Source organism: Lutra lutra, chromosome 10 (genome assembly GCF_902655055.1).
Source record: "Lutra lutra chromosome 10, mLutLut1.2, whole genome shotgun sequence".
In the NCBI taxonomy this organism is placed as follows: Eukaryota; Metazoa; Chordata; class Mammalia; order Carnivora; family Mustelidae; genus Lutra; species Lutra lutra.
Genome location: NC_062287.1, coordinates 63,676,840 through 63,692,163, shown reverse-complemented (window position 1 = coordinate 63,692,163; position 15,324 = coordinate 63,676,840). Strand labels below are relative to the sequence as shown.

Here is a 15,324-nt window from a genome sequence, read left to right as displayed (position 1 = left end):
CTTTTTGTTAACTGAGATCTTGTTTTTCTGTTTTCATCTATTCAGTGAATTACATTGATTTTTTTTTTTTAATGTTTAAACAACTTTACATTCCTGGGATAAAATCTATTTTGTTATGATGTTCTATATGGCTAGGTTCAATTTGCTAAAGACTTTTTTTTTTATCTTTTTAAATTTTTTTTAAGATTTTATTTATTTATTTGACAGAGAAAGAGAGATCACAAGTAGGCAGAAAGGCAGGCAGAGAGAGGGGGACGCAGGCTCCCCGCTGAGCAGAGAGCCCGATGCGGGGCTCAATCCCAGGACCCTGAGACCATGACCCAAGCCGAAGGCAGAGGCCTAACCCACTGAGCCACCCAGGTGCCCTGCTAAGGACTTTTTAATTTTGTGTTTATAAGGGATATTTGTTTGTGCTTTTGCTTTCTTGTCATCTTTTTGGTTTTGATTGCATGGTAATGCATTTTAATGTGTTCCTTGTATTTTCTGAAGCTTTTGTATAGAATTGCTATTTCCTTTCTTAAATATGGAATTTTCCAGTGATACCATCAGGGCCTAGAGTTTTCTTATTGGTAAGACTTACATAACTACAAATTGAATTTCTTTAACACATATAGTGCTACACAGATTATTTCTTCTTGAATGAGCTTTCATAGCTTGTTTCTTTCAAGGAATTTATGTATTTCTTCTAAATGGTCAAATGTATTATTAGAATAAAGTTGTTTATATTCATTTAATGTATGTAATGTATAGGGATGTTCTCTGTTCTGTTCCTGATACTGGTAATTTGTTCTTTCTCTAAATTTTTTCCTGATCAGACTGGCCAGAGGTTTATATCTTTTCAAAGAACTGTACTTTGGTTTCTGTTTCCTATTTCCTTGATTTCTCTGCTTTATTGTTTTCTTCCTTCTGCTCACTTTGTTTTAATTTGCAGTTTCTTTTTCTAGTTTCTAAAGGTGGCAGCCTCGATCCTTGATTACACAACCACTTTGGCCATTATTTTATTAATAACCTCTCTCTTTCTCTTTCTGTCTTCCTCCTTACCATTTCCGATTCTTAAGTTGCACATTTGTTTAGACTTTTGAAATTGCCCTATAGGTTGTGTATAGTCTGTTCTCTAATACGTACCATGCTTAATTTTGGATAATTCTTCTTGATGTGCCTTTAGTTTGTTAATCTTTTCTTTAGTAGTATATGATCTCCTCTTAGTCTCATTTAATGTATTTTTAATTCAGATATTATAATTTCTAGACATTCTGTTTGGGTCTTTTTTACATCTTTCATTTCTTAAATATTTCATTTCTCATATAGTCTTGTACCTTCTTTATAAGGCATATTTGTAATAGCTTCTTTAATAGTCTTAGCTGCTAATCTTATCATCTGGGTCTATTTCTAGTGATTAATTTTTCTCCTTGCTGTGGGGCCTAATTTCATGCCCTTTTTGCATGCCTAGTAAATTTTGACTGGATGATGGATATTGCAGGTTTTACATTATTGGACTCTGGATTTTACTTTAAATAGTTGTTGGACTTCTTCTTAACCCACAGTTAAGTTACCTAAATCAGGTGGATTCCTTTAAGGCTTTTTTAAGATTTGTGAGAATGGGTCCAGAGCAGCCTTTACTCTGGCTAATTTAGCCCCACTAATAAGGCAGTACCCTTCTTAGGATTCTGTCTGATGGCTCTACAATGTTTTTCTACGGCGGCTAGTAGGAACATGAACTATTCCCAGCTATGTATGAGTGCCAAGAATTTTTGGGCCTAATGCTGTCAGTAGTTCTTCTCCTGGCCTTGGGTCGTTCTTTCACATATATGCACAGAGCAGAACAGAAATCAGCTAAAAACATGAAGAATTCTCTCTGAAGATTATAATCACAATGAAATAACCGCAATACATCTGTCAGAATGGCTAAAATAAAAAACAGTAACAACACCAAATGCTGGCAAGGACATGGAGAAACTAGATCCACTCATACATTGCTGACGGGGATGTACACTTACTCTGCAAAACATTTTGGCAGTTACACAAACCTTCAACTACTGTATAGCCTGACAGTTGCACTCCTGGGCATGTATCCCAGAACTTAAGACTTAAATTCATATAAAAGTTATATATGAATATTTATGGCAGCTTTATTTACAGTCACCCCAAACTGCTAACAACCCAAACATCCTTCAGTAGGTGAATGGTTACAAACTGTGGTGTGCTGATACTTTGGTATACTACTCAGCAGTGAAAAGAAATTTATACATGCAACAATGTGGATGAACTTCCAGGTAATTATACTGAGTGAAAAAGTCTAATTCCAAAAGTTTTCATATTGTGCAATTATATAACATCCTTTAAATAAAATTATAGAAATGGAGAACAGACTAGTAGTTGCCAGAAGTTAAGGAGGGAATAGGGGGCAAGAGGGAATAGGTGTAGCAATAAAAGGGCATAAGGGATCCTTGTGGTAGAAATGTTCTATATAGAATATCCACAAGGATCCCTTATGCCCTTTTGACTCTATCAATAATAATATCCTGGTTGTGTACTGTTGTATAGCTTAGCAAGATATTACCATTGGGAGAAACTGGGTAAAGGGTACAAGAGGGATTTCTATATATATATTTTTTTAAAACTACATGTGAAACTGCAATTAAATTTTTTAAAAGCAATGAAAAAAATTTTAAAGGAAAGGATAATGTAGCCTAAATATGTAAAACCTTTACTTTCTGTAGATTAGAGAATACCACACAACTTAAACCCAACACTAAACTAGAAAAAGTATTTGTAACAAACGACTGAAAAGAAGTCGATACCCTTAATATATAAAGCATTCTATAATTTATAAAACACTGTATCCTCCCGTGTAAGCAGTGCACAAAAGAAAAAAATGCACCTTGCTACAAAATGTTAAAAAGTATTTCAATCTCTCTAGTAATCAAAGAAATGAATATTGGAATTCATTTTCTCCTCTAAATTGCAAATCTTCTTATATAATCTTGTTCCCAAATAAGGTAAAATCTTTATCAGGTTTATTTTCTGTCTTTCTCTTAGGTGATGTTGAAAGTATATAGAATTTTAGCTCCCAAGTAATACTAACTTTCAAATATATTAGCCTATTTTAAGTATTTCAACAATTTCTAGTCATTAAATGGCATTAATTTCTAACCACATTATCAAAATTAGTTTACATTGATCATTCTTATTAATTCATTGTTTACCACTTTTTCATATACAGTATGTTCTCAAAATTTTTAATTTTTGTGTGTTTGTCAGAATTCTTAAGTACCTTCACCCCCAACCCTCTCATCCCCTTATAGATTGGTGTACTTTCTGAGTACTTAGATATCTACACATACCATTTTCCACCTTTATACAAATAATTTGATCATACCATTTTTCTTTGTAAGTCTGAAAACATTGCTGTATTATCTTTCATTTGATGTTGGAAATGAGAAATCTTATTACAGCCTGATTCTTTTTCTCAATAGGCAGTCTGTTTTAAGTTAGTTTTCTGGCTGGAAACATATGATCTTTTAATACTTAAACATCTGCATTTGGGCAGGTTCACTGGCATATATCTGAGTGTGTGTATGTGGATTTTTCATAGTATTTTTGCCTAGGATTTAGTGACTCTTTTCCATCTGAAGACTTGAGTCTTTCTTCAGCTACATATTTTCTTTTGTAACTTTTTTTTTTTTTAATTATTGTTTCCATTTAGCCTACTCTGCCCTCATCCTGGAATTCCAGCAATTTGGAGATTGGATGTCTTGGATCAGTTTTCAGTGTAGTCTGTGGTTTTTTTTTTCCTCACAATTTCCATTACTTTGTCATTTTTACCTTTCTTTTAGAAGAATTCCTATACATTTACTTCTGGTATTACTAATTTGGCTTTTAGACCTGTCCATTTTATTTTATTTTCTTCCTTTTTCAAGTTTAAATATTTTCTATTTCTAACCGCTCTTATTTCCTGTTTGCTTCCCTTTTTATATTGAAGTCTGGTTGGGTTTTACCAGTGCAGTACTTTTTTTAATATTACTGGGAGTATCAGTTACAAGGTGATAACTCCTGTTTCCAACATTGACTGTTCTTTTTAGGGGCTATTTACACAGTTTGCTTCTTTTGGTTCCCCTGCTGACTTCATAGGATCAATGAGTTTTATAGCTTGCTCGTATTTTTAATGAAGCTCTTAAATAACCAGTGATGTTGGCTGATAATGAGGAACCTCAGCAGCCCATTTGTGAGTCACTATTTGTTTTCCTTAGCAGGCCTTCCCCTATTAAACAAAAGCAGATAGCCATGGAACTCCAAAGGTAAGCTTAGTCCTTGATGTGGAGAATAAAGTGGACTTCTCTTAAGTATTCATGGCTGAGAGCTAACTAGCAAGTAAGCTGCTCCAGCCCCTGTCCTTGACCAAGTAGGCTGTTGAGGGCTGTGGATAGCTAAGCTCTGTTTTACCTAGCATTCTGTCCACAGTTAAGCCAGTGGACTGACACTGCCTTGGCAAGATTCTTCACATGCCACTGGCAGTGATGACGAGGATATGATCAGATGGACAATTTTTTTTATCACTGGTAGAACAGAAAATATACATTCTTCTGGAAAGCAATTTGGTGGAGTGTAAAAACAGGCTTTGAAAATGTCTAGTCCCTTGAGTTCTCTCATTTCTAGTGGTCTGTCTTAAAGAAATAGGGAAGTGGACATAGATTTATATTCAGAGATCTTAACTGCTATGTTACTTATAATAAGGGGAAATTGGAAAGGGAAAAATGAAGCGGGGGGAAATCGGTGTCAGAGATAAACCATGAGAGACTATGGACTTGGGAAACAGAGGGTTTGGGTGGCAGGCGGGTGGGGGGATGGTTGATCCCCTTGTTGTGTATTAAAGAGGGCACAGATTGAATGGAGCACTGGGCAAACAATAAATCTTAGAACACTACATCAGAAATTAATGATGTACTGTATGGTGACTAACATATCATCATTTTTTTAAAAAAATTGGAAAGACTACATGTCTTACAGAAGAGACACGGCCAGTCGTGTCAGTTATGTAGCTATATGATGGGATATTTTGCAGCTCACAATAGAATGTTGAATTTCAAAAATCACAGTGTAACATTTTATACACAGTATGTTTATATATGATAAAAAGGCCAGAAGTAACACAACAAATTATTATCAGTAGTGGGATTCTGGGTGATTTGTGTTTTCTTTTTAAAACTTGTCTGTGTTTTTAAAAATTTTCTGTAATGAGTTTGTATAACTTTTATAATCAGAAAAAAAAAAACAGTAAATGTTGTTAAAATATGTCTCTCCACACTCCACTGCATCAAAAAACCCTGCTTTTCAGACTTTGCAGGCAAAAAATGGTTGGCATTCAGGTTGAACCTGCCAATTATCATAGTGTGCAAGTGGATTGTGCATTCTCCGGCTTCCCACATTGTGCCCAGCCCCTGGCTGCTAGGCCAGGGCCAGTGTGTGAGTCCAGCAAGGCCCATCTGCCGCTTTTCACGCAGCTTGGCTGACAGAGATTTATTTCATTTCATCCTTTAATTTGGCAACATCTCGTCTTTTCTCATTATCCTAGCTAGGATTCAGTACCAGTATTACTCATTTTGTTTCCCGGTTTGTTGTCTTCTTTTGTTCCATTTTATGGGGACAAAAGCCAATACTGGGAATTGTGTCTTGTGAAAACGCAGTGCTTGTCCTTTGGGATCTTGGGCACGTCTTGCTGAAGTGTGCTCTCTCTTTCTGACACTTGCAAGCCATTTCAGTTGTTTCCATTAGTCAGAGCCCTCGTGATATTTTTTTTTTTTTTCCAAAGCCTTAGTCTTCCTTTTCTCCACCCACTAACCACCCCCCCGCCGAGCCCCAACACCAGTCCTAGGAAGATTCAGAAATGGATCCAAATAGAAATTATAAACAATAGCCTTGAGCTATGCTCTCTCCATCTGGTGTTTGGTACTTTTTTTTTTTTTTTAAGATTTTATTTATTTATTTGTCAGAGAGAGGGAGAGAGAGCAAGCACAGGCAGACAGAATGGCAGGCAGAGGCAGAGGGAGAAGCAGGCTCCCTGATGAGCAAGGAGCCCGATGTGGGACTTGATCCCAGGACGCTGGGATCATGACCTGAGCCGAAGGCAGCTGCTCAACCAACTGAGCCACCCAGGCGTCCCGACTTTTTTTTTTTTTTTTTAATTGAAGGCTCACTTTGTTTAATCTTGTCACTACTGCAGAAGCCAGAGGGGCGAGACTTCTACCCTGCCCTAACCACCCTGGACTTGAGAAAGGATTTTCTTCTTAGCGATCTGGCGGACTATCCCAGTGTTTTTTGAAATACAAACCAAAATGAGTTGGTTTGCATTTCAAAAAACACTGAATAGTCCACCAGATCGCTAAGAATTTATTCAAGTAAAACTTTAGAACTGTTAGTCATCTTAGAGATTTCTTGAATGAACGTGCTGGGCTAGGATGGCTGCTGCCTGAGAAGATTCTTTGAGCCTGATACTTTCTGTTGAAGAGACATTCTTTGTAAGACTTTGTGCTACTTTTTTCTCTAGGTTACCCTGAAGAGACTTACCCAATTTATGACCTTTCAGATTGCATCAAGCATAGGCAAGAAACAATCCTGGTGGATTACCCAGACCCCAAAGAGCCCTCTGCTGAAGAACTAGCTGAAAGAATCGGAGTGCTAGAAGGTGAAGAATCAGACCATTTGGGCTGGGAAATGCCCACTGACCCCAGAGCCCAGGAAGAGAATTCTGTTACCTCATGTGACCCAAAGCCACAAACCTGCTCCTGCTGCTTTCATGAAGAAGAGGATCCTGCGGTCTTGGCAGAGAATGCTGGATTCAGTGCGGACACTTACACTGAGCAAGAGGAAACCACCAAAGAAGTCTGGCCTCAAGACTTCAGAGATGGCGGCTTGGGCATCAGCCCTGATAAAGTGCATACAGGTGGCACGCTGAGGAAGCGGAACCCCCAGAGTTTTGAGTTGAAAACAGCTGATTTGGGGAAGTATCCATTACTCTAGTGCCAAGGTGACCTTTCTATCCTGTCTCAGTTTTCATCCTTGGCCCTGTGCCCTAAACTTCATTCTGTATTTAAATATCCTAGCTAATCAGGCCACTACCATGGATATCATGTATCCTTCCTGGTGCTCACACACCTGTCACCTTGTAAAACACCACAGCAATTAGTAGGAACACAGTACAGCTTCACTCTTTCCCACCATGCCTCTCCACCAGAGAGCTGATCCACTGAGTAATTGTGTTTGATCTGTTGTGCACTCAGGGGCAGAGGTCTGACTCTTCGAGCTGGGAGTACCAGATGGTGTACCTATGAACAGACATCAGTTTACACATGATGAGGACCTAAGGCTGCAGAAGTGAGGATTAGAGTCCAGGATGCCTTACTCTGTGGGCCTTGAGCAGGTTCGTGGTCCTCTGGGTTTAAGAAGAGAACATTTTCTTAGAGGGTATGATGGGGCCAGAGCAGGGGAAGACTGCTGTGCGAACTGAAGCCCCTTCCTCACAGTGGGGGCCTTTTTAGGAGCACTGTTGCTGCCTCAGATGCCTGCTTTTCTCCAGAGTAGCAGAAGGCTCCCAGCGCCCTGTGAATGACTGCAGCGATCAGCTGAGGGACTTACTCTGCTGCTGCTGGGTCTCTCACTTCCTTTATCCCTGTTCTGTTTCACAGAACTGCCAGCCCAGAAGCATCTTTGTACCTCTGGCCTTCAGTGGCCAGAGGAAGCTTTAAATAGAGACTTTAATCTCTGTCCTGCAGAGCCAAGGTTGGAGGCTGGTGAGGCTACACAAAAACCTGCATAAGGGTGGTGGTCCTCCTCGAGATGCCCAGGCTGGAGAGCCGAGGGTAGGGAGCGAACCCATGTACTTAAGGACAGTCCCTGTCTAGAAGCTATTTCTAAATGTTGTGCTCTCTGGGAAATTTGTTCTTACCGAGGACTGAACTTATAGACAAAGTGCCAACCTGAAAGGAAAGTTGCAGTGTGTGTCTGCTGCAGAGAATGTATAGCAGTGCCCAGGGGAAGAGACTATTCTATATTCAGGTATCTGGGTCTTTTGAGAAAGCTGGGAAAAGGAGGAGGTAGGTCAAGACTAGGAGGATTTTGACAAAATTGAAGACCTAATCTCTAAGGTGCACTTGTCACATGTCTTGAGGTAAGATGGCCCCCATGTATCCTGTCTAGTAAGGATGAGTAAATTCAGTTTAGATGTAGGACCTGAGAGTGTAAAGAGGACACATTCCCGAGAACATTCCTTGGCATGGAATGTGGAAGACTTGAAAACTAAGAAATGATGTAAAGGTTGAAAGGGCTTTTGGAGTTCCATTGTTCCTGGTCAACTAAAATGCCAGAAAAAATAGTTGAAATCAAACATATAAGCATATAGACTGCTATCAGAAAGTTATGGGATATTTAGATAATATGTCAGCTACTACTAAGCATTTCTTATTAATGAAATTAACATTTCTTGTTACAGAGAAGTCATTGAAGAGTGAGTCTTAAGGGAAGTATACTGCATCCATCTGTGTGTGGAACCTTTGATTTACTTTCAAGAGTGTAGCTTAAAATGTACGAGAAGTGGTCTAGATGTGATGTAATGCTCACGGTAAACAAAAGAACGTACGTGCTCTCTACTGTTTTGATAAATCATTTTCCCCGTTATTTCCCCTTTTTCACCAGGAGCAGTTGATTTATAAAGAGTCCTGGGTCCCTGGTTCCTTCTTTTTTGCCTCCGTATATATGGTTCCCTTATTAGAGATGCTTGTTTCTTTCCAGCTTATTCATTCATTTATTCATTTAGCAGACACTGCCCAGAGCTGGGGAGTAGGAACAGAGCCTTAATTCCTACCTTTAAGAAACAAAGTTTAGAATGGGAACCTTGTCCGATTTTTTTAAATGAATGATTAACAATAAAAGGGCTCAAGATTATGAATTCTGTAGGCAGAGAAATACTGGTCACGATTCCATCCCTGCCTATTCTGAGTCTTGGCTTTCTCCTGACACAGGGGAGTCGAAGTCCAGCTCTCCCAGGGTGAGTAGGAGAATTATATGTGAATCATCAGTGCATTTAAAACCGCACTGGCCCTCCCATCTTCTCCATGCTAACCACTCACTAGGTGATAGCTAACTTACTTTTATTGTATAAGGTTTTATGCTATAATTGAGACATGGATCCAAATCTGCAGAAACACAGAGATCATTTTTGCCAAAGTACTTCCAAGAAGCTTTACTGCAGAGCTGGATCTTCAGACATGCTAAGACTTCTCCAGCGGCCAACGAAGAGAACGGTCATTCTTGGCAGAGTGGTGTTGGACAAAACAGTGACAAGTGCAGAAGTATGTGCATGTTCAGGTATTTTTATGAGGCTGGTATGTAAGTTGTCGTGTAACCAACTCTATATTTTGAATATTAATCTTTGGGGGAAATTGGCTTATGGAACCATCTCCTGCCAGAAGTACTAAGAGCTCATGGAAGTTCCTGCTGCCCACAACTCTTGGTTGGCTTATACAGCTGGGATATATTAACATACTTATGTTTTAGAAATTTGATGTATTTGGTCATTCACATTAGTACTTTTTGGATTTCCCAGAATTATTTTATCCTTCATGGATGACAATTATGTGTATATACAACCCAGGATGACCAAAATCATAGGACTGGCTTTTGTTGTCATATGTGCTCTTTCCTTATGGTCTTCACTTCTCAGAACTGGCCTGGGCTGTGAACTTGATCAGACCCGAGTAACTAGGTCCTCAGTGCCCTTAGAGCACTGTGGCACAGAGCATGAAGTCCTAGCTCTGGGGATGGATAAATGGCCTAGGAAACAAGGGCATCACCTGGGACCATGCTTGGCTAAGTCAGGTGGGTGAGCCAGTCAGGAGAGCACCTTTCCTGGTCCGAAGAGGAGCACAAGGAAAGTGCCTTGTGAGTTCCAGGACTAGCAGTGCACATGCTCTAAAAAAAAAAACTAGGCCCAGGAAGGAAAGCATGTTGAAGAATGGAGGCATATTTGACCTTTAGAAGAGATGGCTTATGAGAACCACTCTCTCTGTGTCTGCTATGGCTCGGGTGATCAGATAACTCATGGTCCAAACTAAGACACCCCAAAAAAAGGGAGCTTGAATTAGAATGATGCCAGGACAATAGGTATAAACTGGGACTTCCCTGGACCTATGGTCACCTTGACTGTGGCTGTTTAAAAGATCTGTCTTTCATCTGACCACTAACCAATAAAAACCTCTGGTTAGAACCTGCATTTGCTGTTTCCCACGGAGCCAAGGAGCTGGGCTGTGGTTTTTTCAACATCTTGGCCACCTAAAAACTCCAAATCTAGGGTAAAAAAAAATAAACCAGCTCTATTTACTTTTGTCCTAAGAACCAGGCCCCTAGGGGCATACTGAGGAACTAAACCATACCTGCTCACAGAGAACTACTCTAACCAAAGTCTCTTCTATCCAGCCCTTCCCAGCCTTAAATATGACAAGCTCGGCCACAGGGAGGACAGCGGTAGTTTTTCCAAACCAGCTGTGAGCCCTTCCTACCCACCCCCCAACCCCAGGCTCTCAGGACAGATGGAATGAATGGTATAGGAAAACACTTGTAGGTAAGAAATGTTTTTTCCCCTTTTATAGGAAAAAAAGTACACAGTAGTGTTGAAACAGTTCAAGTTTAATTTGTTGCTATATGGTCTGTACTTAGACAAACACTAAGTTCTACAACATATATAATGTCAACATGGGAAAATACCAACTTTGTCATTGCACATACCAGTAAATAAATACATTTGCTCAAGAATACCAAAGAGTTTATTCAAAAAGTCACTTAATAAAAGCACAGTTTTGCAAGTTTGTCTAAAACTCCAGATAATTTGGAACAAAAATAAAAATGACCACTCCAAAATAGGAAAAGACAATCTTGTGCAAATGGACATACACATTCTAGGCGTTAGGAAAACTGACTAAATGGATGCTCCCAGCAAGAGAAGTGCCACCCATCCTGACCAAGGGCCCTTCGAAACTCTGCAGGATTAAAGAGGCCAGAGTCAGGCTTCCCTCTGTATGCCACTCAAAATCACACTCTAGGAAACTCTGGATCTTGGCCTAAATGTGCAGCTCCGCCTGGACCCTGATGGGGGAAGGGAGAGGGGCAGTTGAACAGAAGAGAGGAATGGGTGTGACATTCTGAGGAAAGAAAAAAGGCACAGTGATGAGCCAGAAATGGTAGTGATGAAAGCGAGGCTCATTTTTCATTCACCCTGATTCTTACCGAAAGCTTTGACAGCCCAATTCCTCGGTGTGTAGATGAGAAAACAACCTAGGAAAATCATGTGGTTTGCTCAGAATCACTTAGCTAAGTGCAACAGTGCTCTCTGTAAGACCAAAGACCAACTTGCCTCTCAACTTGGTCAGAAAATTAAACTAAATCTAGACCCATGGTTCTGCTATGCCTCTCCCCCCATATCCTGAGATGACAAGATTGCAAACTGGAGGTACAGAAAGGGAACCAGTACAAACAAGAGCCCTTCCCTTAGGCCCACTACCGTTCAGTGCTGGGCCCACCAACACAGGAGACTCCTTCTGCTCTCTGGAAAAGTGTGCTCTGAGGGCCACCTGGTATCCTGAGGTCACAGGTAGAGCTCAGCCAGGGCAAAGAATTCTTGAGAGGGGAAGGCCAGTGTTACCGCAGAAAGGGAACACCAGGGACTCCAGCTAGCAGATAGAATCTGTGCTTGCATAACAGGGCCATGACCAGCCCAGCATCTCCCCTCACAGTGAGGAAAGCATGTCTTCTTTAGGTTTGAGATCATCACCACTCCTTATTAAATTTAGAATTTCCTCTAACTGTACACTAACTTAGAGGTAAATGCTCTTCCCAGACCAAAGACAATTTTGTTGCCCTTTTTGTCACTGAAGGACACAGAGTCCAAATTTTCACACTTGCTGGCTTCTACCACTGGTCTTCAGCATGTGTCTGGACCTTAACTGCTCCTTCTGAACTAGTGTCGTGATTTTTAAGGCACATTCACTAGAATATGTTCAAATTCATCCAAAAGCATGCATGTAACATACCAATTTCATCATGTACAGCAAAAAGGAACTGAAAACTAGAATTTCTTGGACAGTATCCTCCTATTCTTTCTCCCAAGAAAGAGCTGGTACTTTCCCAGGTTTACTTTCTGACCAAAGAGCATGAAATGAATGAACAAAATCCACAGGTGATGAAATACCCTTTTTCCTTTCCCACTCATCCTTAGAAATATGATCGTAGTAAGAAACCTCAATTGGTGATTTGCAGATTGCCCTTTTCCCCAAATACACACAGACATAGAGACACACAGACAGACACAGAGCACCTTGGAGCCAGAAGGAAAGAAAAGCTAGAATCGGAGAAGAGTAGGGAGTGAACACCACAGCTCTATAGAAGAGCTGTTTGGGGGAAGAGGGTGTGGCCCCAGGAGCAGTGACAGAGGGGCTGCCTGAGGTCCCAACTGCCCCCCACCCTTAGGGCTTGCTCGTGCCATCATCCAGTCCCCGGCCCACTCAAGGGTACCGTCTGGATAGAGGGTATAAAGGACAAGAGCTCTTCCCCTGGGAGATGCTGAGCCCAGGTGGTGTCCAGGGGCCCTGGCAGCTTTTTGAGTCTTTGGGCCCATGGCTAGGAGGCCAGTGGTCAGGGAAAACCAGCATCACCAGGAATGGGGTCTTAAGAACAGACCTTGTGAAGCTGGGTCTCGAGCAGGCGACTCAACTGCTCGTCATTCAGTGCCCAACAGAGTTTTGCTGCTGCGCTACCTTCCCCAGTGCAGGCCGGGAAGCTCAAGCCACGTTCCTGACACAACCTCCCCGCTAACCCCATGTATTCGATGCAACACAGGGTACAAGAGTTTGTTTTTGTGCTTCTGCCTCTTCCACACTTCTGCCAGGCTTCTCTCCCTCTCTCTAGGCTCTGAAACCAGCCTGTTCTACTTTAAAATCCTAGACCCGGAGAAAGAGCTTAGACCAGACTTCAGAGATCTAGCTTCCGGCATCCCAAATGTCAGCCTGTCTCTTCCCAGTCAGGGGAGTATGAGCCCAACTAGGACTGGAAAAGTGGATCAGCCTCAGTGCCTTCAGAATGACCCCAAAAGTGGTCCAGAAACTAGGCCCATAGAGGGGCCTCCCACAGATCCCTGCTGTAACAGCTGCACTGTGCTTTGAGCACTCCACACAGGAAATCTTAGCGTCTAAGGAAATGAGAACACACTACTACCACCACTTAGGTCAAAACAACTCCCCTCACTATGGGAGGAGCCTCAACCCAATGTTTTTAGTAGTACTTACTTAAAAATTTCTGTACACCCTTTCCAAGCGCATCTACTCTGAAGGGAGGAACAACTCCTGCTTGCCTCCTCCGGATTTCTGACTTCCACCTGGGCAAGTAGCCTCTGCGGGGGTCAGAGACGAGCAAAGCCTTAGCGTTCCCAAGTGTTCAGCATAGAGGGTACCAGCCAAGGAGGAGGAAATCAGACCCAGCCCTGGAACATTCACATCTCACCCATCACACCCAAAAAGAGAAAGGCACGATGGCCTTGGTAAGGCCTGCCCTCGGGGAGAAGCCAGACACAGGGCAGTCCTGATCAGACTGATGTTCAAAAGGCCAGCTTTCAGCAGGGAACTGAACGGTTTCAATTTCAGACATCAACTCTGACACTTCTGAGTCTCTGTAATCAGGCATAAGGGTGAGGGCATGCAGACCAGAGTCCCAAGAAGGCTAGAGAACCAGAGAGCAGTTTCTTAGGGGATGGTAGGAACAAAGAAATCAAAGGAGCAGAAGTTCTGAACTCTGCCACTCACCAGCTAGATGACCCGGTGCAAGTCCATCTTCTAAATGTGATTCATCTAAAGTGACACATTGTACTAGTTCATCTCTAAAGCTCCTGCCACCTCTCCTCTCTTGTGGTTCTAATATACTCCCTGCTTTTCTTCCCCCGTCCCATTCCCACCCCAAAAGAACCACACACAAACGTTCTTAGCAGCCACAACCTAGGCTGAGCACAGGGGGTGCGAGGCACAGGCCAGAGCACTTGGATCTGGACCTTCTTCCTGGAACATGCCATGGCTTAGGACTGGTGCTCTGCCGGCTGTGGGCCAAGGCATGCCTACCTGGCTGCACTATGGGCTGAGGCGCGGGGCCCTGGGCAGGAGCTGCTCCACAGAAAGCTCCTCTGGCTGCTGCCAGGACTCCCAACATAGCCCTGGTCCAGGGGCCTGTGCCATGTACCTCCTGCCGCCTCTATGCACACAGACAAAACCTAGAGAAATCAAATGAGCGGGAACCCCAGGCCACCAGCCAGTTCCCACAGCTGAAGCCAGGCCCCCGCAATCCTGACAAGGTCTTGCCACTCACCTTTCCCAAACTCCTGTAACTTCCCCTAGGCTGGCTGAGGTCTTCCGAAGTCAGAGGACTTTTTGGAGTTAACCAAGGGCCTGGAAGCTGATCCTAGCCCTACTATGTATGTAAAATGGGTGTACCCAGTACACACGTACACACTCACACTGTGCCCTTCACTGCTGGGGACCCATGGTCACCTGACTCCCAGAATGAGTGGGTGGCTAGACCACAGCAGCCCTGCATTATGCTTCCTCTCCCTCTGTTTCTTCCTATCTTCCCAGCCGAAGAGGCTGCCCAGCTGGGAACACACCTGCAGCAGGATACAAACTCAAGAGCAGGGGTGTGTGTCTGGACCTTGGGTCCCTGCACACACACACGTCCCCAGCCCAGTCCTCTGTCTTTGCAGTGGAGACAGAGGAGCCAGGTCCGAGTCAGCTTGGCCAGGGAGCCACTGAGAGCTGACAGTTCAGCTGGCAGCAGGCCTATGTACAGAGAGAGGGGAGGCGGGGCTGTCTCTGTAGGCAGGCAGCTCCACTCCAGGCTGGACAACCCCAAAGGGCACGAGGAGACTCTCTACTCGCAGGCCAGCTTGCTGTCAAAGCTGGACAGGGCGATGGCAAAGGCCTGCAGTGCGCACAGTGGGTAGTTGTAATCCATGGTGAACACATCCTCTGCCACACGGCCAAACTGCATCACGATGTAGTCCGCTGCGGCCAGGCCCGTGGAACAGAGCAGGGGTGGGGCAGGGCAGGAGAGACAGACACACATCACAACAGGTGGAGAGGCCCAGAGGAGGTACAATTGGGAAACATGGTGGGAAGGAGGGAGGAGATGACAGAGGAAAAGGAGAGGCACACAAATACCAGGAGACAGAAAAGAGGAGAAAAAGTCTATTCAGACAGTGTTCTCACACCTGAGACTCTGCTAAGTGCACAGAATCTGGGG

General features: G+C 42.8%; 2 protein-coding genes across 7 annotated transcripts in view; one reads left to right on the top strand and one right to left on the bottom strand.

Annotated features, from left to right (window-relative positions):
• RIC3 (RIC3 acetylcholine receptor chaperone) overlaps positions 1-10,666 on the top strand; it is a 63,137-nt gene extending 52,471 nt beyond the window's left edge. For 3 of the 6 annotated variants that reach the window (XM_047692418.1, XM_047692417.1, XM_047692420.1), the window contains one exon: positions 6,545-10,666. In XM_047692418.1, coding sequence (XP_047548374.1) covers positions 6,545-7,017 — 473 coding nt within the window. In that variant the 3' untranslated portion in view covers positions 7,018-10,666. The remainder of the gene's footprint in view (positions 1-6,544) is intronic. The other 3 variants (XM_047692419.1, XM_047692421.1, XM_047692422.1) reach the window with 3 other exon arrangements.
• Positions 10,660-15,324, bottom strand: part of TUB (TUB bipartite transcription factor) — a 24,008-nt gene continuing 19,343 nt past the window's right edge. Inside the window, exon 12 of the mRNA XM_047692416.1 lies at positions 10,660-15,086. Within this exon, the coding sequence (XP_047548372.1) occupies positions 14,953-15,086 (134 nt within the window). The 3' untranslated portion in view covers positions 10,660-14,952. The remainder of the gene's footprint in view (positions 15,087-15,324) is intronic.